The following is a 24,503-nucleotide window of genomic DNA, read 5'->3' on the forward strand; positions in this document are numbered from 1 at the left end:
TATTCTGATCGCATTTTGTCCGTCCTCCGTCTATCCGTCCGTCTGTCCGTCCGTCCGCCCGTCTGTCCGTCTGTAAACGTTTTTACATTTTGAACTTCTTCTCTAAAACCACTTATCTAATTTCAACCAAATTTGGCCCAAAGCATCCCTATGGTAGCACAAATATAAAATGCTGAAATGAAAGACCTATCTTCATTCAAAGCTGAGAAAACCTCGAAACTGTAGAAAAAGGGGGGTGCATTTTTTAAAATCTTCTTCCCAAGAACTACTGAGGCAAATTCAACGTAATTTAGCATGGATAATCCTTATGGGAAGGAAAATATAAATTGCAAAAATTATGGGTTAATTCTGTTTCAAATCTGAGTTATTGCGAAAATAATAAGAAAGAAAAGGCGTGTTTCAAGCAATTTATAGCATCCATGAGCCTTGGTAAAATGGGTAAGCATGACCAGGCCAGGGCAAAACAAAAGATTGACAGTTATTAATCTGCCAATCAATTAAAATTTCAAGATATTTACTGGCCAGTATATTTGTATACGCTGTAAATATTGCTTCAAAATAATGCGTAATTGGAATTGACGATTGCCGATCTACCCCGGCTTTTATTTTGCCTCGGCCCGGGTTTGCTTACCCATTTTACCAAGACTCGTATTCCATAATTCTAAAACGAGGTTCTTTGTTTAAAGCAGCCATGACACTATATGATAAACGGGTCGATCTGACAATGATGAATTTGTTTGTTGTGCAATAGTTCGTGTACGAAGGGAATCTTTGAAACATGCAAAATACATTGGTGATGGTTTTGTGAGGTAAATTGAGGCTAAATACTGTATTTCAATGCGTTGACAGTTTTCACATATGACGGTGGTGTTAGCTTGTTGTGATTTCGTTTCGTTTTCATTTATGCTTTGCGTTAACCTGGGAACTGTCGCTTTTATTTCCTGATTTTTACGTATCAAATCGAACAGAGACTTCGGTAAATCAAACAGTTTACTGTTTACCTGCGCAAATAAAGCAACATCTGATGTATTAAGAAAGAACTAAAATGCAATTCATTTAGGCTATCGGTAATTCGGTATCATCTTTTGCATAATGGTAAAATAATGCAATATGTTTTGTTGAGATGCTCGGCATTTTCTCGAGTTTATTCAGTTTAAATAGAGTTTAATATCGCTGACGGAAATATGTAGGTATATACATGTATATGATTCATTTTGAAAAATAAATTGTGTTCTTTATTTGTTATAGTGAATGCTTCTTGTGTTTAATTGTTTACAGTTTCTATTTACTTACCATATTTGAGTGTTAAGCTTCGTATTATAAGCAAGATACAGAGATTTGCTCACAATTTTATGTTTGTACACAGAGCTGAGGCCTTTCATTTTTTTTCATTTTAAATGCCGAATACGAAATACCAAGTTAAAAATATTAAGCTGAATGTAATAAACTCATGTGAACAAAATATGACTCAAACCTAGCAAATTTGGAGCTCATCTTGCTTATAATTCTACGATTGACGCTGAAAATTTGGTTGATCATTAGAAATTCTATATGAATTAGAGTATGTTAAATATTTGTACACAAAAAAATTAAATAATGATATGCTGTATATAACTACTTTTGGGGCCCCCTCTTTATACAATGAATAATGTGAAATGTGAGTTAATAAAAACGACATCGTTAAAACAGTTTCCATATTTCTGGCACATTTCTGTTGCGTGGATGAAAAGAATTATCGCTATTCCTAAGAAAATATTACAGCGGAAAATTATCCTGGTTTGTATCCATTTGTTATTTTTGAATAAAAATGAAAATGATGGGTGGGCCATAGTAAATTAGAGTGATGTGCCTGTCGATACGGTAACATTGATTTTGATAGCTCTTTAACATGTCACGTGACAACATTTTTCATTCCAGTGTATTCATCAATCAAGTGTGAGTAAAGTTATAAAAGTCACGAGTTTACGCAGGTAAACAACATTCATATAATTATAATGGAGAAGACAAACTAAATTGTTGAATATGTTTAATTTGAGAAATTGAGCGCATTGAGGTGCAATTTTCTTCTTCACATATATACATGTAGGATTTTTTTGATAAAATACAATAACTATTATATTTAAACAAAAATACAATAACTAGTAAGTAGTTGAGGAAGAAAATGTACCTATATGTTCTCATATATTTTGATCGATTTATTAAGTTGGGGAGGGGGGCAGAACGAAAAAACATAGGTTAGAAGTTATATAACACTGTACCCCTACCAAATATTTAGTTCTATATCTTGCGTAGGATTTTCTTATTCTGTGTAAAAACAGTATTTCATGAAGGTACAATGTCAAAGATTACGTGTATGCAAAAATAAGTATAAAATTCGAATACTTTACTATATTTTTTTTTGTTATTCTACCGAGGGCCATATGGCACAATATCTTTTAAACGCCCATTGTTGCTCAGGTGAGCGATGTGGCCCCATGGGCCTCTTGTTTTATTTACACTCTATCGTTTAATTAAATCAGTTGAAAATGAAGAAACTTTAATGGCATAGAATTAAAACAGTTCTTGTATTTGCGACTAAAATAAAAACATTTTATAAGACGCGAATCGCGCATGTATATATTTGATTTCGGGTAGGGATACATCTTTTCACTCTGTTACATTTATGTAGATTTGTTTTCTAAATCATTTAATATACAGTTGACAAGATAGGAAGTCAAGGTGGTAAATTGTTACACCGGCTTTAAAATATAGATTTCTAAATATACATGTAATAATAAGAAAGGGTCTTTGCTTAAAGGTAACAGCTCATTTGTCCCCGCTGCTTCATGCTAGAAGATAAAACGTATATATGTCACTAAAACCCTCGTCATAAACTGGGGAGCAATCAAGAGCAAAATATTTCTGTTTACAGAATATTTTCGAATCAACACTATCAATTACTGTGTTCTATGAATTACCACCATGAATTTTAATTTTTCTCTATAGTATACGTCAATAGTTATCTTAATACAAAGTCGTTTTTTATTTAACTATTGTATACTGTAAATTGAGAGATGAATCGTATTTAACTAATATAAATGTAATAGTTTATCATTAAAATATTTATCAAGAATTATCAATGTTAGTTTTATATTAATAAAAAGGAAATTTGTGGGTTATTTTAAAATTACTGATTGATATTGCAATATAAGATACCTTTCATTTAATCTGAGTAATATTAATGTTTTTAGAGTATTGTTAGGCTAACTGGGGTGTTTGAGACCTAGTTCAAATTCCTGACTAGAGATCAAAGTCAAAATATATCTTCTTTATTTACTTAGCTTTACCTACGACTATACTATTTAAAATTAGAAAACATGTACATAAAAAAAACTTTAGATACTGGTATTTTTTATCTTATTCCGTCCTTATGAATAATTTAGAACAAAAAAGTGGCAATTTTACTTGCTAAATTAATTGTATTAAATTCGACTATTCGGAGAACGGAAAAGGAAATCAACACTGTTTCCGGTTTGGTGTAAGACGGATTTGAAATATGACCGCGTTATTTCCGAGATCGCTATACTTAGACTGACTGTGATACTGGTGCAGAGATACGGATTTGTTTGAAATCCGAAGTTTATTTCCCTCACAGACCTGTTAAGTATTTATGTATATATCTATAGAAAGAATGGTCACGATTTGAGTTAAATTTGTCAAGTTTTTATTTCAATTTTTAATGCTTATCAAATGATTATCTTCTGATTCCTAAGCTCAATCTAAATTTAAACACCATTGTTTTGTTTCAATAAAAATACAGAAAGCTGTTTCTATATTAACAGCTTCTTGGTCTTGTTTAACAAATCTAGGGAAAATCTCAAATATATATGCATCAATAGGTAAATAAATGATGGAAAAGACGAGTGTTTTTATTCCTTTAAAAAAAATTATCTCGACAAATTAGAATATATTTCGTACAACGTATTTTAGGGCATATCATTCAATTTAATGAATTTGAGTCCAATTTCAGGAGTAAAAAATTGCCATACATTTATATCGTTTCTTAAAATGCGAGGAATTACTATGAAATATAAAAATTGTGTTTTATCAGGTTTATCCTTACTGTATACTGAGAGATACACGGTTAGAAAATGAAAACTCCGAAGAACTAACTTATGATTGTCGAACAAATGTGTGCAAATAAGATGTCAAGTGGTTCAGTGCCATTTTAAATTGTAAGGAGAAAGGCACAAGAGATTAAGCATGATATAAAGATGGCGTATATGTATAAACTGTGCGTGTTTAATCTTGACGTTATGTTTTGAACGTTACCGTGCGCCGTTGTGACAAAACCTGTTGTTTTCAAAAAGGGGTAACAAAAATACCGTTTCATCAAATGGACTAAAACTTCGCATATCAATAACATAAGTGTTGGTGCACAGATTAATCTGTTAATTATGACTTTCATGAAAAATATATGCCGATAGACAGCCACATTGTCTTCGTATTTTTGATTGGCCCTCGTACACCATAGTGTGTATGTTAAGGTTGTCCGTATATAAAGGCTCAGTACTGCCACGCTCCAACTGGCATTAGCTTGTGGGTTAACCCTTTAGCTACGTCGACAGAGCGTTGGTTTTTAAAATGAAGGGTCACGAGTCCGGGCCTAGTTTCTGTCATCTCTCCTCTTCTATTACAAAACCTTGTAGATATTTTTCTGATTTCAACAAAGCAGATGGTACCTACAGACAAGTCTTTCAAATCTTTTCATCATTTTTTTGTATTTGCCCCGCTTTCAGAGAGGTGAGGGTAATTAATCTCGGTTTTTCCATCTGTATGTCTGTCTGTCCGTTGTCTGTTCGTCTGTGTGTTATTTAATTAATTAAAAAACCGCCCCCACGTTTAATTCTGAACAATAATAAAAAAAAAAAGCCTTCAATGGCTTCGAGCGGAACTTTTGCAGTGAAATTTCATAAAACATCTAGCACAGTCATTGTGAGTTGTGTGATATCAGCAAAATTAACAAGATTGTTTATGCCATTGAATGGAATAGACAGTTCTATTGGCTTTGATCAAACGATTAAACCTCAGACACCCCCCCCCCCCAAAAAAAAAAAACCACCCCAAAAAACACACACAGACTCATCGGTACATTATTTAAACTCTACAACAATAAAATCATATAATTCTAATTAATTATTTAAAATGAAAGTTGTCTAAACCCTTGCTTTAACACTTCATTGGATTTTTCTTCATGGTTAAAAAAACCCATTCATTCCTTCCTTCACCAAACTGAGGAATGAGTTTACTAAAACGCTGAAAATATTTACTAAAATGTTTAGGCGGGTTAAGAAAACGTGACAGAGCTTGCTGAACCCTCTTCACGTTTTCAACTCGAGCCCAAATATAGCTTATACTTCGAGACATTTATGTTTATTCCACAATATAATAAAAATTTTACGCATCGAACGAGCTATTTTCAACAAATTTCGCTGAATATCTGCAGTTGAAACTATCACGCCATGGCGTCAACAAACAAAAAGATGACGTCACAATACAAATGAAACGCTGTGTGATAGCGTGCTTACTCGTTCTGTACTCGGCCTCGTTAAGTTGAAGTTGAAAGTAGACCTAGAATCGTCGCATGGGAAATCATTTGAATGAAATCGCTATACTTAACGATGTCATGATTATAATGGTTTTTAAGCTATAATATGTGTATGACGGTATGTACTAATGTGTATTTCCCCGGCACATGCCGTCTTCAGTATCGTTTTGATGTGTAACGGTTATTTTGCATAGAGTGCTATTTCTCGGTATATTATGTATAGTTGCAGTACAGATTATCATTAACCCTTTAACGCCCATAGACGCCTTTTGACGCCTTTTGGTAGTTATTGATAATAAAATGCTGGCGTTTTGTTAATAACTGATCTGTAGCAAAACGGTTTGTATTTTTTGAAAGTAAAATAGAAAATAAACATTTTTTACTCTTATCATTTTTTTGTACGACGTCTAGAAATTACCGAAAACTTGGATTGCATATCGTATTTTCGAACAGAAATCTCAAAAACTCGCTCTGGGTCGACTGATTCTGTGCTAAGTTCCGTCGGTCGTTCTTTTGTTTTAAAACTGTTTATCAAAATTTGAAAGCTTGAAATTTTTGCTACATTTGTCTCTACAAGCATTTCGACATAAAAATAAGTGTTAATGTGTTATTTGTTTATGGGAATTTCGGTGTTTTAGAAGTCGAACAAAAATGACGCCATTTTCCGGTTGACATATACACGCTGTATAAACAATCTACGCATTTTATATTAAATTGACAATAACGCAGATTAATCCAGTAAATGTGATACTACTTTTTAAATTTAGAATATTTGATATAAAAATAAAATATTTAATTTAAAATTCTGTACTAAAATTCATTAAAATTTGCTTTGAGTCAGACCGTGCCTGCGAGTACAAAGCGCGACATTATTCCACCTGAATCAAGTCAAGTTTTTGTTTTTCCTAAATAAAAGCAAGAGATAAAAAAACGATCTTGGGGTTTTTTCTACAAAAAGAATATAGAAGATATTCAGTATATGACTTTGTATGACAATTCATGAAAGTATAGGAATTGCAGGGTAAATCAATATATTGCAGTATATAGTTATATATGTACATTTTTATTTTTGATTTTGGGGATTTGCAATGAAACAAATGGTTCTGCAAAAATGTTTATTTCAAAATTGTTTTTATTAATTCCAATGTTTATAAAAGGAATATCATTTTTGTTTATCAACTGCACAATGACCACATCATTTTACACCTGCCGAGTTGTCCGAATGACTTAGCTCCCTTGGCCTGGTTGCTATGACTTTCATGTAAACAGCGCGAAAATTTATCGACATAATGGACGAAAGCGCGGACAGTGACTCGGACGGTTCCCTCTCTGATGGATCAGACAGCAATGTAAACGTTTCAGATAACGAGGGATTCTCATCTGACACCGACAGTGAATCCGATTCACAGGAAACACAATCATCGCTGTGCACATTGGACAGTCAGTTGAGCGATATTGGTGACGATTTTTGGTCTAGTGACCTTCATGATGTGGAAATAGCGGAGTTTGGAGAAGATCATGACCCATGTCATACTCTTGATCCCAAAGATCACGTGTACCGGTATTTCCAGCTAATGCTGCCATCAGCCATATTCGGGAAGATAGCCGAGGAAACCAACAAATATGCAGCACAGACGGCGGAAAGTACAGGGCAGCCCGACCCTGACTGGGTTCCAACAGATGAAACTGAAGTCAGGGCATACTTTGGTCTATGGATACTTATGGGTATAAACCAATTACCAGATATCCATATGTACTGGTCTGATAACAAATACATTGGTAAGTATTTTAAAAATTATTTACTGAATTGTATAATATGTATTCATAAGTAGATATTATAAGAATGAAATTGACATGTTTGTGATTTAGCTCTCATGTCATAGGAACCGGGGGGGGGGGGGGGGGGGGGGGGGTTGGCATAGCCCCCTCACTTTTTTCAAAGTTAGACATAGCATGATATAGACATAACATAACCATAATTTCATAATTTTTTTTTCTCAAAATTTCTATTATAAGTCTAGTCCCCCCGCCCCTGCATGGAGAGAGAGAAAGAGAGAGCAAGAGAGAGAGAAAGAGGTCAGTCTACATTCTCTGTCCACCTCTCAATTCAGATAATATAAAGAACAAAAGCAAATCAGTTTATGTATATGCACAAACAATCATATTTTATATATATCAACACACTGATATTATAGCGAGCGCAGCTCGCCGGCGCACAGCGCCGGCGAGCAAAGCGAGCTCTAAGAACCAGTGTGCGCGGGAAAAAGAACGAGCTAAACCTACAGTTCATCAAACAAAATTTTTTGTCTACGTCCCATAATGCTCTCTAATGTTTTCACCCGTGGTGCTATGCCAAAAATGGCCGACTTTTAACTCGTAATTTACAGTGACTTAAAGTTTGAAGACACGTTTTGAGTACCGCATATGCTTTGGCGAGACTCACATGCTTCCATACCTCCGTAATGAGTCGAGAAACGTAAACAAAGACGAACAAAGTTATGGATGACGTCACAGTGCACTCGCGCTATATTTCCCGCGATAAATTTAGAGGTGGATCAAACATCTGTAATGCGTGTACTAGCTATTTCAGTACAGACTGCGATACCTGCCTCATTGACGTATGATTTGTTTTTAATTCTTTTTAATATAGAGATTTTATGTATATATATTAGCAAGAGCCATACTTTACTGTCATATCGATCCATTTTTAAGCTAATTGTGCATGAATGAGTAGGGAGGAAATAAACAATAGGACATTTTGAAATAAATCAAAAAGGAATAAAATAAAAAAATAAAAAGTTAAAAAAATTATGTAGATAAGGGATATAGTCAGACCATTAAATCTAAAAGTGGGAAATTACACATCTACAAACAGGTACCGGGCTCGCGCTCTCTCTCTCTCTCTCTCTCTCTCTCTCTCTCTCTCTCTCTCTCTCTCTGGGAAGTGGGTTGCGCTGTATGTATCATAACCATTAAAATTAGTAACTTTGGCATACTTATTGTAGAGCAATATACTCTCTCAAAAATTCTTTGACGTTCGTTGATACCTAAATAAAACTATAAGTTGACAATGATGCAAGGTATGTGTATAATTCTTGCTGCGCTCGCCAGAATGGTAGCACCGTAAAACATATTATTATGAAGATTGTATTCATTATGTTCTAATAGAGTTACCTAGTAAACAAATTTATCTGAATTACTGTGATTTTTCTAATTTGTATAGGAAACCAAGGTTTTAAAGACTGCATGACAAGAAATAGATTTACCATGCTGTCTCGTTATTTACATGTAAATGACAACAGTACACAGGGAGCTCCTGGGTCTCCACAGTATGACAGGTACATACTTTCTTTCAGTTTATGTGATTCTGTTGAGCGAGTGAACTTGGCTTGTTTGAAATCATTCATTTTAGTATGTCAAGCATTCGTTTGAGAACCTTGACCAGATAACAGTGAAAGATTGACTGGACAGGTGTACTACACATACTATATTTTTTACACTCTCATAATAACAGTATTGCAATATCATAATATTATTTGGTTTGTTTTTCTAGACTGCATAAGATTCGACCCCTCATAATGTCAACAAGGGAAGCATTCAAAAAATATTATAAACCAGGAAAATGCCAAAGTATTGATGAGGGAATGGTGAGATACAAGGGTCACCATTTTGCTCGACAATATACTCCATGCAAGCCAATAAAAAGGGGTCTAAAGGTATTGATAATTTGAATTTACACCCAAAGAAATGTTTATATATAATTTATTTACAATTCTTCAGTTTTTTATATTATATGTAAGGCTTATTTTGATTGTCAAATCAAACATGAATTTGAAATTTTAAAATCAGTGTAGCTCTTTATTAGTGTGTGCCTGTTCATAAACCATGCATAATAAGTCAAACAATTAGAATATATGATCAAAAATTATTGAAATTACTAATTTGCAACAATAGTATTAAATACTCTGATTAAGAGTTTGAAATATATCTGATGATTATGTACTCTCTCTCTTTCTCTCTCTCTCTATTATAAGTCTCTCTCTCTCTCTCTCTGTCTCTCTCTCTCTCTCAATAAATAAATAAATAAACCTGATTTCATACTCCATCCAGATACATACATGGAAGACAGTTTTCATATTAAATATATAATTTTTAAAAACTTTTTTCTGTAATTTAATATAATGTTGAATTTCATTAGATATAGATGCGCTGTGAGCCAAATGGCTACACCCATGATTATCGGCTCTACCTTGGAAAATTTGATGAGATGCGAGGACAAAGCTTGGGAGAGAGAGTTGTGAAACATTTGTGCAAGGACATTAAATGGAAAGGTCATCATGTGTTTTTTGACAGGTTTGTATAAATTGTATTACAATACACGTATCCTTTCTTTGTTTGCTTACCAGGATTGATATCTAGCTTTCTTGCAAAAAAATAATTTTGTTTTTGAACTATTTTACAACGTACTATATTACAAATTGCAGATTTTTCACTTCAATTCCTTTGGTCCAGTGCCTGGAAAATTATGGAATATATGCATGTGGGACCATCAAGGCAAACAGGAGGGGATTTCCCACTGAACTGAAAAACCCTAATTTTTAACGTTGGGATGCCAAGCAAGTGCAGCATGAAAACATGGTGATTACTGTGTGGAATGATAATAAACCAGTAAGATTTTGTTTATCCTTGTATATACTGTACCAGTATATTTTTGATCAATTTTTTATCACAATAGGTTATGCAACTGCTTATAATGCAGAGGGTTTTAACACCTTCGTTATATGTATAGGCATGAACTTGATACATCTCTCTGTGTGTTCAACTTGGTAACAATGAGCATTAACTCTGACACAGGTTTCTTGTACTTTATAGGAAAACTGGAATAAAATTATATGACATAAATGCATGCTTTTTCAGGTACATGTCTTGTCCACTACATCAAACCCATTTGGGGATGAACCCGCCATTCGACACAGGAGGGGTGGTGATCTTTTAGTTCTTCAGCGTCCTCCTCCAATACAACATTTCCAGCAGAACTACTCCGGAGTGGACCGCTCCCAACAGTACAGATCAAAGAATCCTGTCGGAAGACCCTCAAAGAAATTCTGGAAGTACTTTATGAATTTCATATTTGAAATCTCTATTATCAACAGCTTCCTTCTGTGGTTGAACACTCCGGGTACAGCAAAGCCTACTATGCACTATTCCTTGAATGACTTCTCCCTGGATATTGCACAATGCTTGATTGGGGACTTCTCAAGTCGTAAAAGATTACGAAAAGTCCAGCCACATGGTCCTTCGGTTTCCAGGGCAGGTATTTCAAGACACGCGAATGTTAAACTTGGTGAAAAAAAGAGGCGATGCAGATGGTGCAGTTCTCAAGGTCAAAGACATGAAACTATATTTGGTTGTAATATTTGCAACATCTACTTGTGTAGAGGTGCCTGTTTTCAAATGTACCACATTCACAATCAATTACCTCATGATTAGTTGTACATGCCTTAGGTTTACATGATTTTGTATAATCACAGTTTTGTATGTGTATTCAGCTATACTTCTGTGTATACACTGTATGTAATTGTAACTAACAGAAACTTGAATGCGCCCCCCCCCCCACTTTTTTGCAAAGTTAGACGTAACCATTGGGCACATAGCATCATAGAGGATTCAGCCCGTGCCCCCCCCCCCCCCCAACTTTTTCTTGGAGGAAAGATAATTGTTTCGAAATTTACCTTGAAAAGATGAGATATTGCCAAATTGGAGTCACAGGTATACTAGCACTAGCTCCCCCCCCCCCAAACGGTTTATTTAGGAATTTCAAGTTATGTGGAGAAAAATTTTTGGTAGGTGAGAATTTTTTTTTTGGAAGTAAATACATGTAAACCCCCCCCCCCCCCCCCAGATTAGGATTTTCATGATTTTGGGAATAAAGTTTTGTTTTTTTTTGCTTGTCAAGATTTCTGAGGATTACTCTAGCCCCCCCCCCCCCGCCCCCCCCCCCCCCCACTTTCAATTTGCTTCGGAAGCCACTGATTTATTTGTACCAAACCTTTCAATGTGTTTCTTTACATCATGTTTTTAGTAATTTATTCAGTAACCATAACAAATAAAATTTATGTTTTGAAGATCCTTTTTGGATAATTTTTCTTGGCTAATTTTACACTAACATTGTAAGTTATTGCTTTACTTTTCACAATCTGATATGCATGTGTGTGTAATGACCATTTTTTGGTTTTATTTATTGTATACAGGGTAATTGTTGTCCCATGTTATTTTTACAATTATTCACTTGCAAACAGTTTCGCTCCATCTTAAATTCGCCCAGACATAATTGTGTTCAAAGAGAGATATTTCAAATATTGGAATTCCCCCAGTTTTAAATTTGACTGCTGACACCAAGGGCGAAAGGGTAGAAAATTGAATAGGAAATATTTCCCTGTATACAGTAGTACTTGGTTTTAGAAATGAAAGTAAAATCTTTAGACAGAAACCCTTTGTGTATCAGTGTACTAAATTAGAATGCAAATAAAAATTATGTAAATTTGTTGACGCAAGTACATATGCAATTTACATGTTTGTCAATGATGATGTCTTTATGACTGTCATTGTGTTATATTCATTTTTCTAAGAATTAAACATTGAAATTTGTACTCTATCAATTATTCATTAACCATGATTACTGATTACAAAATTCTTAAATTTCAAACAGATTGTTGTTTTTTTCATTTAAAATTAAACTGAAACTAGATGCACCATAAGCAAGCTCACAAACAACACCCCACCCCTGCAACAACACAATCTAAAAGTCGTCTTGTAAAATAAAACTGTTACAGTTTCTCCTAAGAAGGATAAAGGCAACACAAACAACTTTTTCTGTCAGTGACCTTGAACTCTATGAAATGGCCTTGAGTCAAAGGTCATGCCACTTTTTGTGATCATAAGCAATCTTTGTGTGAAGTATGAACTACCAATGATTCTCCCTAGCAAAGATATGCCCCTGACTCAAATTATGAATTTGTTTTATTTTGTTAATGACCCTGAACTGTACAAAATGACCTTGAGTCAAGGGTAATGTCACTTATTTGAGTCATAACAATATTTGTGTGAAGTATAATCTACTAGTGATTCTCCTTAGCAAAGATATGCCCCTGACTCAAATTATGAATTTGTTTTATTTTGTTAATGACCCTGAACTGTACAAAATGACCTTGAGTCAAGGGTAATGTCACTTATTTGAGTCATAACAATATTTGTGTGAAGTATAATCTACTAGTGATTCTCAATAGCAAAGATATGCCCCTGACTCAAATTTTGAACTTATTTTGTCAGTGACCTTGAACTGTACACAATGACCTTGAGTCAAGGGTCATGTCACTTATTTTGGTAATAACAATCTCTATGTGAAGTATGAACTTCCAGTGATTTTCCATAGTAAAGATATGTACCTGACACAAATTACGAACTTATATTGTCAGTGACCTTGAACATGACCAAATAACCTTGAGTCAAAGGTCATGTCAAATATTTTTGTCATAACAATATTTGTGTGATGTATAAACTTCCAGTGATTCTTGATAAGAAAGATATTGGCCAGACACGATTGCACAGACAAACAGGCGGACCAGTTGATTTACAAGTAACTCCCTAATCTTTTTTTTTTGGGGGGGGGAGGGGGAGGTGTTCGAATTAAAGTATTACATATGTACCAGATTGAAGTTGTCTTAGTTAAAGTCTAAACTGACTCGTGTAAACAGGGTATAATTAAAATTTCCTACTTTATTAAAGTTATTTTGCAATTTGAATATATTATATGGACACAAGTGAGAAAAAATAGCCTTCGTTTCTATTTAAGCACGTCTTTAGTTGCTATGGCAACGGAGACGTCATGCAACTTTGCATAATTGGATACTTTAACATTTTACCTTTCAGAATATATATATATGTTACATTATGTAAAAGTAACTAGAAAACATAAAAAAATTGACCTGAAAATTAGTTGTCAGTTTTTAATAAAAATTCTTAAATGTCCGGTAGTTAAAGGGTTAAAACAAATAATTAATATCGTTATATTGACAGATGTCCTACGGACCCGGTTTAACAATATGTGATGACCTGAGAGAGGCCTGGCCATGGTAAGATTATTCTTTCGAACAGATTATGGACATTGACTTCATATATATACTAGTGCCACTATATTTTTTTTCATTTAATGCCTGGGTGCTACCTTATCCCCACTTTAAACACACAGAAAGAATAAATGACAAATATGAATGGTAGCCTGGCAGATGAACTTGAGGAAACCATAATGTCCTGAAGGTTATTACATCACTGACATCATTTTGATGTCCAGTGACATCACAAGATCGGGTCATTTAGACTGGCAGAGGATCTTTTCTTCATGGTCAGGTATTTTTTAATACAATGAACATATTAGTATTCATCTGTTTTGAAGGGGGTTTTTTTTTGCCGGAGGGAGTATATGACTTGATTTCGTCAATGCGGGATAATCATTGTTCGTGGGGTACTAATGTTAGTAGCTTTCGTGGGTTACCCTTGCCCATGAATTTACATCCAAACGAACTTATATACAATCATATGTTTTATATGAATTAAAATTGTCCTGATTACGCTACCAACGAAATTTCGTCCCCATGAACCAGGAAAGTTTTGGCTACTAATGAACATTGACCCCACCGAGTAAAAAATGATTCCACAGTAGTCTGCTTAAGGATGTGTACCAGTACAAAACTAAAACAAGGAGTGGATCTACTTTCAATAACAGGTCGCTGCTGGTCAGGAGGTCTTAAGAAATCTCTCAAGTAATCCTCAACTTCTCGTGCATTAATCTCAAAATCTCAAAACGTTCCATATGCCACTTACAGTAAAACCTGCTTATTAAAATTGGTTGTATATTTATTAATGGGGATTTTTATAAAAAGGATAACGTTTGGTATGCAGTGTTCTGCAATGCCACTTTCCTTCATATTCGGATGAACCAATAAGAAAATGTTTTATTACTTTAAATAACCCCATACTTTATTCAATATTTTGTCTCCTTATTTTTGAAATGTGGATTATTTTGCACAGTGGGTTGTAACAGAGAAATGGGAAAACAAACACGATTATATCCATGATAATTTCTTTGAATTTCATGACACGATATAAAAATGAACATGGAAGTTTTTTAACCCTTGAGATTAGGCCCGAAATTATTTAAATTCATTAATACCCATAAAATACACAACAGGATCAAGAGACATTCTAGCGTGTCTGTATTGTCATCTATTGGTGTAAATACATTCGAGTTGTTTTCATTAATTTTGCAAAAAAGGTCCGAGAAGCTGCTATTGTAGAAACAGAGTATTTTACTTGAAAACAGAAGCTGACATTGCAATTTTTAATGATGATTTTCATCAGTAGTAAAGCAATTAAACTATTAGAAATAGAAATGTAAAATTTTGACAGGTTTTGCTCAAATTGTGGCCATCCTCTTTACAAATATAAACATAGAGTATATATCGTGATATTCATACATCGAGTTTTATGAGCATACAATTTTTTTTTTGAAACTAGTATTACAATCAGTCGAAAGAGTTTGGCGAGAGCTACAGATCTACAGCTAGATCGAGGGAAGATCTATCCTCTACCCAGCCCCTCAGGAAATACTAGTTTAAAGCCTCATATCTGATTTCGGGGTAGGGTACATCATTCCACTCCGTTACATATATGTAGATTTGTTTTCTATATCATTTATACAGTTGACAAAGATAGGAAGTCAAGGTGGTACATTGTTACACCGGCTTTAAAATATAAATTTCTATATTTAGTAATAAAAAAGGGTCTTTGCTAAAAGGTAACAGCTTATCTGTCCCCGATACTTCATGCTAGAAGATACATGTATAACGTAAATATTTCACTACAATCCTCGTCATAAACCGGGGAGCAATCAAAAGCAAAATATTTTTGTTTACAGAATATTTTCGAATCAAAACTATCAATTACTGTGTTCTATGAATTACCACTATAAATTTTAATTGTTCTCTATAGTATATGTCAATGGGTTTCTTAATACAAAGTCGTTTTTTATTTAACTATTGTATAGCCTACGGTATGTTGAGAGATGAATCTTTTTTAATTAATATAAATGTAATACTTTATCATCAAAATGTTCATCAAGAATTATCAATGTTAGTTTTATATTAATGTAAAGGAAATTTGTGTTGTTTTTTTTTAAATTACTGATTAATATTGCAATATAAGATACCTCTCATTTAATCTTAGTTATATACATGTTTTGAGGGTCTTGTTAGGCTAATTGGTGTATTTAAGACCTAGCTCAAATTCCTGACTAGAGATCAAAGTCAAAATATATCTTCATTTATTTAGCTTTACCTACGACCACACTATTTAAAATTTTAAAAAAGCAACATGTACATAAAAGCACTTTAGATACTGGTATTTTTTGTTTATCTTATTCCGTCCTTATGATTAATTTAGAACAAAAAGTGGCAGTTTCACTTGCAAAATTAATTGTATTAAATTCGACTATTCAGAGAAACAGAAAAGGATAATAACATTGTTTCCGGCTTAATGTAAGACGGATTTGAAATATGACCGCGTTATTTCCGAGATCGCTATACTTAGACTGACTGTGAAACTGGAGCAGAGATACGGATTTGTATGAAATCCGAAGTTTATTTCCCTGACAGACACGCTATAAAGTATTTATGTATATATTTATAGGAAGAATGGTCACGATTTGAGTTAAAATTGTCAAGTTTTTATTCCAATTTTAAATGCTTATCAAATCATTATCCTCTGAATCTAAAGCTTAATCTAATTTAAACACCAGCTGTTTCGTTTCAATAAAAATACAGAACACTGTTTCTATAGTAACAGCTTTTTGGTCTTGTTTAACAAATCTAGGGGGGGGAAATTCAAATATATATGCATTAAAATTATATAAATGATAGAAAAGTCGAGTGTTTTTTCCTCTAAAAATAACTATCTAGACAAGATAAAATATATTAATCGTACAATGTATTTTAGGGCATATCATTCAATTTAATGAATTTGAGTCCAATTCCACGTGTAAAAAATTGACATATTTTTATATTGTTTCTTAAAAGGCTAGGAATTACTGTGTAATAAAATTGTGTTTGTTTTGCTACTGAACAGACATGCCTGTAATCACGAATTCCCCTTCTTTTTAAGGGATCTCCGTCAGCCACAGGGGCTAAATACTTTTTATAAATAAAAAACATCATATCAATTGCCTGATTTTCCAACTCTTGTGAAAAGAAAAGATACGAGGTCTCTTAAATTTTTTGATTCAAGTTTTCTTAGAAAAGGGGGGGGGGGGACAAATAATCTCGGGTTTGATTTTAAGCACATTTGTATTTTTTATGCACACAGACTCTCGTGCTTTTGTGGATTGCTGTATTCTTTGTTTTGCTACTTAATTGTTTAGCAAGTATTGTTTTGAAGATGTATTTTCCTAAAAGTTTGTTTTAAACTCAAATCCTGCAATTAGTGGTGCGTAATTTTGGTAGTAAAAATCATATCGATACTGGATACAAGAAATCCTATTGGCAGAGAGGTTATATTTGTACCAACAAAGACCCCTAATGGTCCCAGATTGATATTGAATGGCAGGCAGAATCAAGGTATAACAACTTTTTTGTTTTTAAATATCAAGTTAAATTGGGACAAGGAAAATATTAATTTCAGAAACTATTTCAGATTAATCCTATTCTAGTGTTCAAGATTTTAAAATGTTAGTATTAAATTATAATGGACTTGTAATCAAATAATTGCAGATGACAAAAATTTCTGGCAGATAACTTTCTTTGACCACAAATCTTATCACAAAATTCTGCAACGCAAGGCTCAAGCGGTTGCCACAGGCCGTTTATCTCCACTTAGACACAATTTATATTATAATAATACTTTAGTGAAGTAATTGCTACATCAATTGCTATAATTCCATTCTATGTAGAATGTAAATGAATGTCTAACATTAATTTCTGTAATCAATTTTTATGTCTGCAGCAAACTATTAGACAGTGTTATTGAGTTTATTGGCTGTTACATTGTATGATCCATTTAGATCAGATGTGGTTCCTTGACTCCGCCTACAAGACGGTACAAACTATTAACCCCCTTCCCCGCAGTAACGCACTTTAACGCATATACCGTTGCCCCACAATCACGCATTTTGACGCATATACCTTTTCCCCGCAATCACGCACTTTAACGCACTTTTCGTTGTTGACTGTTACGGCTCCGATAACACGTAACTAATTGTTTTATTTATCAAAATATTTTGATGGTATCATTGCAAAAGATAAATATAATAAAGTTATGTCATTAAATATCAAAATCTTTGGTAGATAATCTTTTTTTTAATTCTTGAAATGTCAAAGTTGCCCGATTATTTCGCAAGCTTTGCACGACAAAATGTTTAATGGCGGCAAGTGAAATTATTTTGATTAAATTAAACCTCCCATGTACAAAGTGTCATATTACACAGCGATGGGGTAAACGATGTGCTACCGATACGTTTTTAAAATAAAATGGCGTGGATGCCGGCCGGAAACCCACAGTAATCGGACGGTGACTGAGGTCATCGGTCACATCAGTAGAAGTCATCAGAAGAAAATAAGTTGTATTAAAATTCTGCGATGTATCCACCGATGTTCCATCGCTTCTCATCGGCAATACATCATTAACACATCATTTAAGAATCGGCCGAGGTGTGGCCGATTATTGTCCGGTGCCCTTTGAGTCTGAGGTTAAAGGTGTTTAACAAACATCGGCCGATTATCGACCTAACATTTGCCCATAGTCGGCCGATGTTCTGCTGATATACGAACGATATACGAACGTTGTTCACCAATTTACGAACTATGCTAAATACATTAGCCGATTACAGCTTGAATATCCGTATATGTTTAGCAATGCAGCAATGGACCTTTGTTGTGCTTGTACGAGTTGTTGCTGCAACATGGCTAATCTCAGATGTCACGGTGCCAAAGCAATTATAGTATATTGACCATGAAAGGTTTGGTAATTACTTTATAATTCTTCGGCTGACCATTATCCGGGCATCCTACAATGTATGTAAGATGTATGTAAGATGACTGGATAATTATCGTATTATGTTTGATTTACTGTCCGGCCACCAGTCAAGCAATGTAGGATGATCGGTAAAGACTGTCCGATGTTTGTCCGATTTCCAGCCGGTAATCGGTGTTACGCCGGTCAAAAAATTCCTTTAGACTCACGTTATATTATCGACGGGAGTATGCACGGCCTCTGCACGATGCATGTTGCTGTGACAGATGTGTTCACGACTACTTGTCCGATGAGGACTGATGTTGGGGCATCGCTCACATCACCGATTACCACCAGTCTGCTATAGAGTAATGTGACTGAGGCATAAGACAAATGAGAAACAAATCCTTGAGTTACTTCTCAATAGAGATTGTTAAAGAATATATAAATACAGCCACTAAAAACATAACAATGCAGAGAAAATGTATGGTTTTAGAAGGTTTTACATTTTTATTTTCGATTCAAATTAGCTGTTTTAAGATGGTACTTATAATACTAGCGGGTATGATTAATACACATTGCAGGAAAAAGCGGCATGTGTTAATAATATATATATATATATATAGAGAGAGAGAGAGAGAGAGAGAGAGAGAGAGAGAGAGAGAGAGAGAGAGAGAGAGAGAGAGCTTATCAATTAGTCCATGAAATCGATCAGCGAAGAATCAGTATTCTTGACAATTTTTTTTAAATCATTACTTAAAATATGATTACTGGAACATGATCAATCTGTATATAATTATTATTAATGTTTTGCGTTATTTAAACACATTGAATAAAGGATGATTTTCATATGAGAAAGAAATTTACAATTATTAACAAATTACAATTATAACGTATTACTATTTTTAGAGTATTGGATATCAGTTAATCAGAGAGTTAGGAATTATTCAATCATATAATAAAAACTATTATTTTTTATCATGTAACACAAAAATGGCCCCACTTTTCTTGTTTGTCAATCGTGGAAACTTTTTTAAGCGTGCACAATTTCATTCCAAAAACGACCTTGCCGCTTTCTGTACCTCTCGGTTGGATAGAAATGCTTTGGTCGTCCATCCAATTTATTTTTAGATCGGGATCGGAGTTGCAGACCTGAAGCTTCACTTGATCGACAAACCCCCCCCCCCCCCCCTAGCGCTTTATTTAGGTTTACAATACTGTAATATGGTTTTAATATATTTTTTTGCATGTTTTGTTACCTGCTTTTAAGTTTTAAATTGATAAATTTCAAGAATCGACCTTTCATATGGATTGCTCTCTATGTAAGAAATATAAATAAAATTGTAAAATAAAGTCTAAATATTCATTAAACTCCCATTACTTTTCAAATATAATTGTAGGACTTTACATATTAATGTGATCTAATGTAAACTAAAAATACCTCCGTGTTCTAAACACAAATTTTTTGATAACCTATCTTACACCATCTCTATTTTAGTACTATATGTAATTTGTTTGTTTCGTCAGTTTGTTTCAAAGGGTGGACATAAAAGACATAATAGGCTATAGGAAGGAGAAGTAAACAATGGTCGATATGTCTTTTGACTGTTTCGAATATATTAATTGGTATTACTTTTCTTTAAAAAGAAAAGATAATGTAAATGCAGACGGCATTTTGCCTTAATGTTGCTCAGTAACTATTCGTTTAGGACACAACCAGCGATTGGAATTTATAGTGTTTAAATTTGTTTAACGGCTTTAATTCTACACATTAAAATTATTATTGTAGTGCAGTACTATAGGTTGATAATTTAGAAAAATATTAACTCGAGAATTCTCAGGAAGAATGAAAAATACTTGCATTAAGAAAACCTTGTTTTTGATGGTTATCTTTATTATTCAAGAAATAAACTTCTCCGGGATATGAACTTGGTTGGTCACGTGATCAAAACTTCTGAGAAGGCAAAACTTAAATGGTCATGTGATTAACTGTCATGAAAACCTAGGAGCTTTTCATAAGATTTGACAAAGTACCAAGTTCGTATCCCAGTATATGTTTGAGATAGGCAAATTGTTTAGAATTATCTACACAGCAGTTTTTATCGTATTTTATTGTACACAAAACTCTAACGGTCAAACGATTTTTAAGCTCCTGTGGTTATCATTGTTAAACAAATCATTTTTATAATTACATGTGCATGTATATTGTGTTTATTTATTTTTAATATTTGCATTTCAATTTATCTAAAAGTGTACTAAATGTATCTCTAAGAATACATGTAGTACATGTTTGTTATCTATGTATGACGTAGTTAACATGCAGGATTTGATTACAGAATTTGATTCGCTAATGAGTTGTTCAGTGTGAATTAATTATTAAATTCATCTATATTTACTTTCCAGATATTCATGACTAGGTGTTAAAATGTGGCTCCTATATGCAACGCCCTCACGGAGTATATTCAACCAATTATGATCTACATTCATGCCTATGCTGACTGAGGGGCGGAGCCTGAGCTGTTGCAGAACATACGATTAGCCCCGTCCACATCGAAATGTGCGCCGATAAACTCAATAGTTAATAGAGATCGGTGTCAAAATTCGAATGAATGAAAAATTCTTGGCTATGAGAAAGTAATTTGAGTACCATTTGTATATTAGTAGTCAAAATAACATTCAATTGCAAACTTGAGGAAAATCTTCAATTTTATCTTGAAAGAATGACTATTACTTATTATTATTTCCATGACGGTTGATCAAAATTTTTGTCACAAATTTGTTAATATGCGGTTAATATGTAACATTTTTATTTGTGTCAGTCATTTTTACGATTTTGATAAAATCTAATAGAAAACAATACAGAATATAATTTCAGCGCAATGTATTTTTTACGAATTGCATTTGATCGTGCGTAATTCCAGAAAAAAAATTGTCATGATAATTAACAAATAAACAGTATTTGGAAATAGTATTAAGTGTAAATACCTATGCACCAGGATTTGCTAACTTTTAAATTCCTGTCATGAGGTAGATATTGTTATTTTTCATTGCTATCTTCTAATTCACCCATTGAAACGAACAAAATATATTTATAAACTAAAACTCAAAGCACCGATATAAAGGAACAGCTCGCCAAAGCGAGTGCAACGGTTTTTATCATATCATATACAGTTACAATCAACACATTGTTTTCAAAAATTTAACATACTACAATATAAAAGTATTGCCATCAATATCTCCAGTACAACAAACAGGGTGAATTGGAAGGGGTCTGTTGCATGATATGCAGCGAAATCTCGAATAACTTCTACTACTTTAAGCAAGAATCGAAGGAAACTTTCGATATGCCTGAGTAACTTACATATTAACCAATTGGGGATTAAATATAAATAAGCATTTACCCAGGAAACTTTCGATAAGTAACTTATATAACCAATCGGAGATTGGATATAGATATAAACAACAACATTCAAACACGCGTAACTTGTACTGTTTATATTTTTATAAATCTTTTACTTAGGGGAAGAGTTTTGGAACCAGAAGGAACAGTGAAAATATAGTTCCGACCGAATAAACTTAAAAAAAACCCATGCAGTGTATCTGTATCCAGATAGTGGAGAAACTGACCAGTCCCCAGCTGAATCCAGACAAAAAAATCTGAATACAAGAACATATTACCATCCGCCAAGAGAAGTTACTTCTCATATACCAACAGGTGGCTATTCAGTTCGCAGATCTCCTTGACACCCCAGGCCAAATGCTGGAGATTTGCGTTATTACCGTAAGTCTCAAGTCATGTGGAATAGGTATTGCATTAATTTAACCTTAATGGAAATATTAACGTGAACACTTTTCTTTTGAGGCTCATTCGTTTAAACAATTCGAACACATATATTTCCAAGTGTATGGTCACACAATCATAAAAAAGTTGTTAGTCCATTAAAGTCAGGAATTGTACATGTAATATGAGCTCATTTATTTCTTTTTCAAAAACATAAAGGACATTATGATATGGCATTGTAGCCAAAATATTTTTTTATTTACCGGCATCTAAGACGAATACTTCTGGAGAGGCAGCTTAAAGAGGAAGATGAAGCCGGTCACCCACAATGTGGGTGAGGGGGAGCTCAACTCCATGTTATACCGCTGGTTTGTGGGCGACATAGGCACTGCTTATTTAAGACAATTCTTCACATCAGATTCTAAACATTTGTTTTTCTATTAGTTAATTTACTGTAAATCAACTTTTGATTCGCCGCAAATTTATTTTGCAAACTGTTAGAGATATCTGGTTTGCAGTTACTAAATTCCACGTTCAATCTTCATCCGTGTCGTTAATTACATATATCCCGTATAACAAAGCTCATTGGCGGTGAGAATTATTTGCGACGACGAGGCTCATTGTAAACCTCGTGAACATTTAATGCTCTTGAAAAAAAGTTGGTTAACAGTACTTTTCACCCATTGTGTCCATTGTATAAATTAAATGTGCATGTATAAAATAAGAAAAGATAAACTTCTTAAATATTGGAGGAAGAGATGTGATATCTTATGATCGTATTTGACAAATTGAAGTTGAAAAAAAGCTTTTGATTTTTATTTTATTTCTTTTTATCTTGAAAATACTTTGATGACCAATTGCTTTAAGATTAAAAAAAATAAACTAGATGAATCTACATTTAACTTATATTGGTATTAGTCATCAAGATGCGCATTTTCAACTTATCTAATTTTCCTTTACATTGAATATAATCCTTTCTTTTTTTTGTCTACGTTTTTGTTAAAACATTAATTTTTCAGTTTTGTATTTGAGGCCTACATGTGGGAGGATAAAATAGTCATGGTTCAATGGTTGACGAAACAGATCCGAGAGGACAGTATAGACAATGCTGTGTCAGACAACATCCGGTGTCTACAGAGAGAACGTCCTACAGCAAGACAGAAGGTCAGACACTTCTACCCCAAAAACATATTCTCTTATATTTTAGACATATTCATGTTGTCTGCCAATTTAACATGTGAAGTGTAAAATATTTAGATATAGCCTAAAAAATTAAATGTTTTGCATTCATTATAGATATATAAATAATAAATTATATGAATAAATGTCGCAAGGTCTTGTATGAATAAATAAATCTGGTACTGATTTCAGCTATTCACTGGTTCTTTATTTCGAGGATTGTATATTATTAAATAAAACCTATTAGTACAAACATACTCACACTCACATTCAGTTAAACGCAACATCACACAGTATTTTAGAATATTTGAATAGAATGAATTAAAAGTAATTTACAATTAATATATTTCAATTACAAGGTAAATGGAAGCTTATCAGGTGTCCAGAAGTAAGAGTTTACAAACTATATAAAATATCTTGCACACTTCACTGTTTCTACCATGAAGATAAAAGCCGTGGGGTTGGGGAATTTGCGGGATTTACGCTATTTATAGTGGGTTAGAAAAGTCATGCATATTAATGAATTCAGTCGTAAATTTCTATTGGTCAGCTGTAATATAGTAGTAAAGAATAAACACGTGGTCAACATACACCCGTAAACAAAATTCTCACGTGACTAACCAAAACTCATTCATAAGTTCACTCATTTACCTCTCATACACGCTCGATTGGCAATGCGCGCCAAATATAAATACGCAAAATATAAAACCTTTATATGACAACCGCGACAGTTATAAAGTTTATAAGATTTGTATTGTGTACTGTGTTTCTCATAATGTTTGCGTTGATATCATGTTATCATAAATATTTCTAAAACCTTTTTTTTTGGTATTAAGATAAAAAATATATAATTCAGTGTCACAATGAATCTTTGGATGAAAAAAGTGAGGATTGTTGGAA

The 24,503-nt window shown here is 33.5% G+C and overlaps 1 protein-coding gene, 1 long non-coding RNA gene and 1 pseudogene across 2 annotated transcripts; all 3 read left to right on the plus strand.

Annotated features, from left to right (window-relative positions):
- Positions 1-24,503, plus strand: part of LOC105319331 (acetyl-CoA carboxylase-like) — a 101,862-nt pseudogene that overhangs the window by 44,335 nt on the left and 33,024 nt on the right.
- On the plus strand, positions 6,652-11,468 carry LOC117692010 (piggyBac transposable element-derived protein 4-like). The gene is made up of 6 exons (XM_066072295.1): positions 6,652-7,366; positions 8,811-8,925; positions 9,141-9,303; positions 9,786-9,940; positions 10,072-10,255; positions 10,505-11,468. The coding sequence occupies exons 1-4, from the start codon at positions 6,877-6,879 to the stop codon at positions 9,789-9,791; spliced, it is 774 nt and encodes a 257-aa protein (XP_065928367.1). The 5' UTR covers positions 6,652-6,876; the 3' UTR covers positions 9,792-9,940; positions 10,072-10,255; positions 10,505-11,468.
- LOC117691447 (uncharacterized) lies at positions 13,659-17,744 on the plus strand. Its single transcript, XR_010709533.1, has 4 exons — positions 13,659-13,719; positions 13,836-13,993; positions 17,140-17,253; positions 17,697-17,744. It is a non-coding gene; the product is annotated as an uncharacterized lncRNA (long non-coding RNA).

The sequence above is a fragment of the Magallana gigas genome, chromosome 9, assembly GCF_963853765.1.
Source record: "Magallana gigas chromosome 9, xbMagGiga1.1, whole genome shotgun sequence".
NCBI classification, from domain to species: Eukaryota; Metazoa; Mollusca; class Bivalvia; order Ostreida; family Ostreidae; genus Magallana; species Magallana gigas.

Excerpts from the sequence above, each read along its gene's own strand:
- LOC117692010 (XM_066072295.1), top strand. The coding sequence starts at position 6,877 with ATGGACGAAAGCGCGGACAGTGACTCGGACGGTTCCCTCTCTGATGGA. Across the intron at positions 7,367-8,810 it reads GTCTGATAACAAATACATTG|GAAACCAAGGTTTTAAAGAC; the intron begins GTAAGTATTTTA and ends TAATTTGTATAG. Across the intron at positions 8,926-9,140 it reads GGGTCTCCACAGTATGACAG|ACTGCATAAGATTCGACCCC; the intron begins GTACATACTTTC and ends TTGTTTTTCTAG.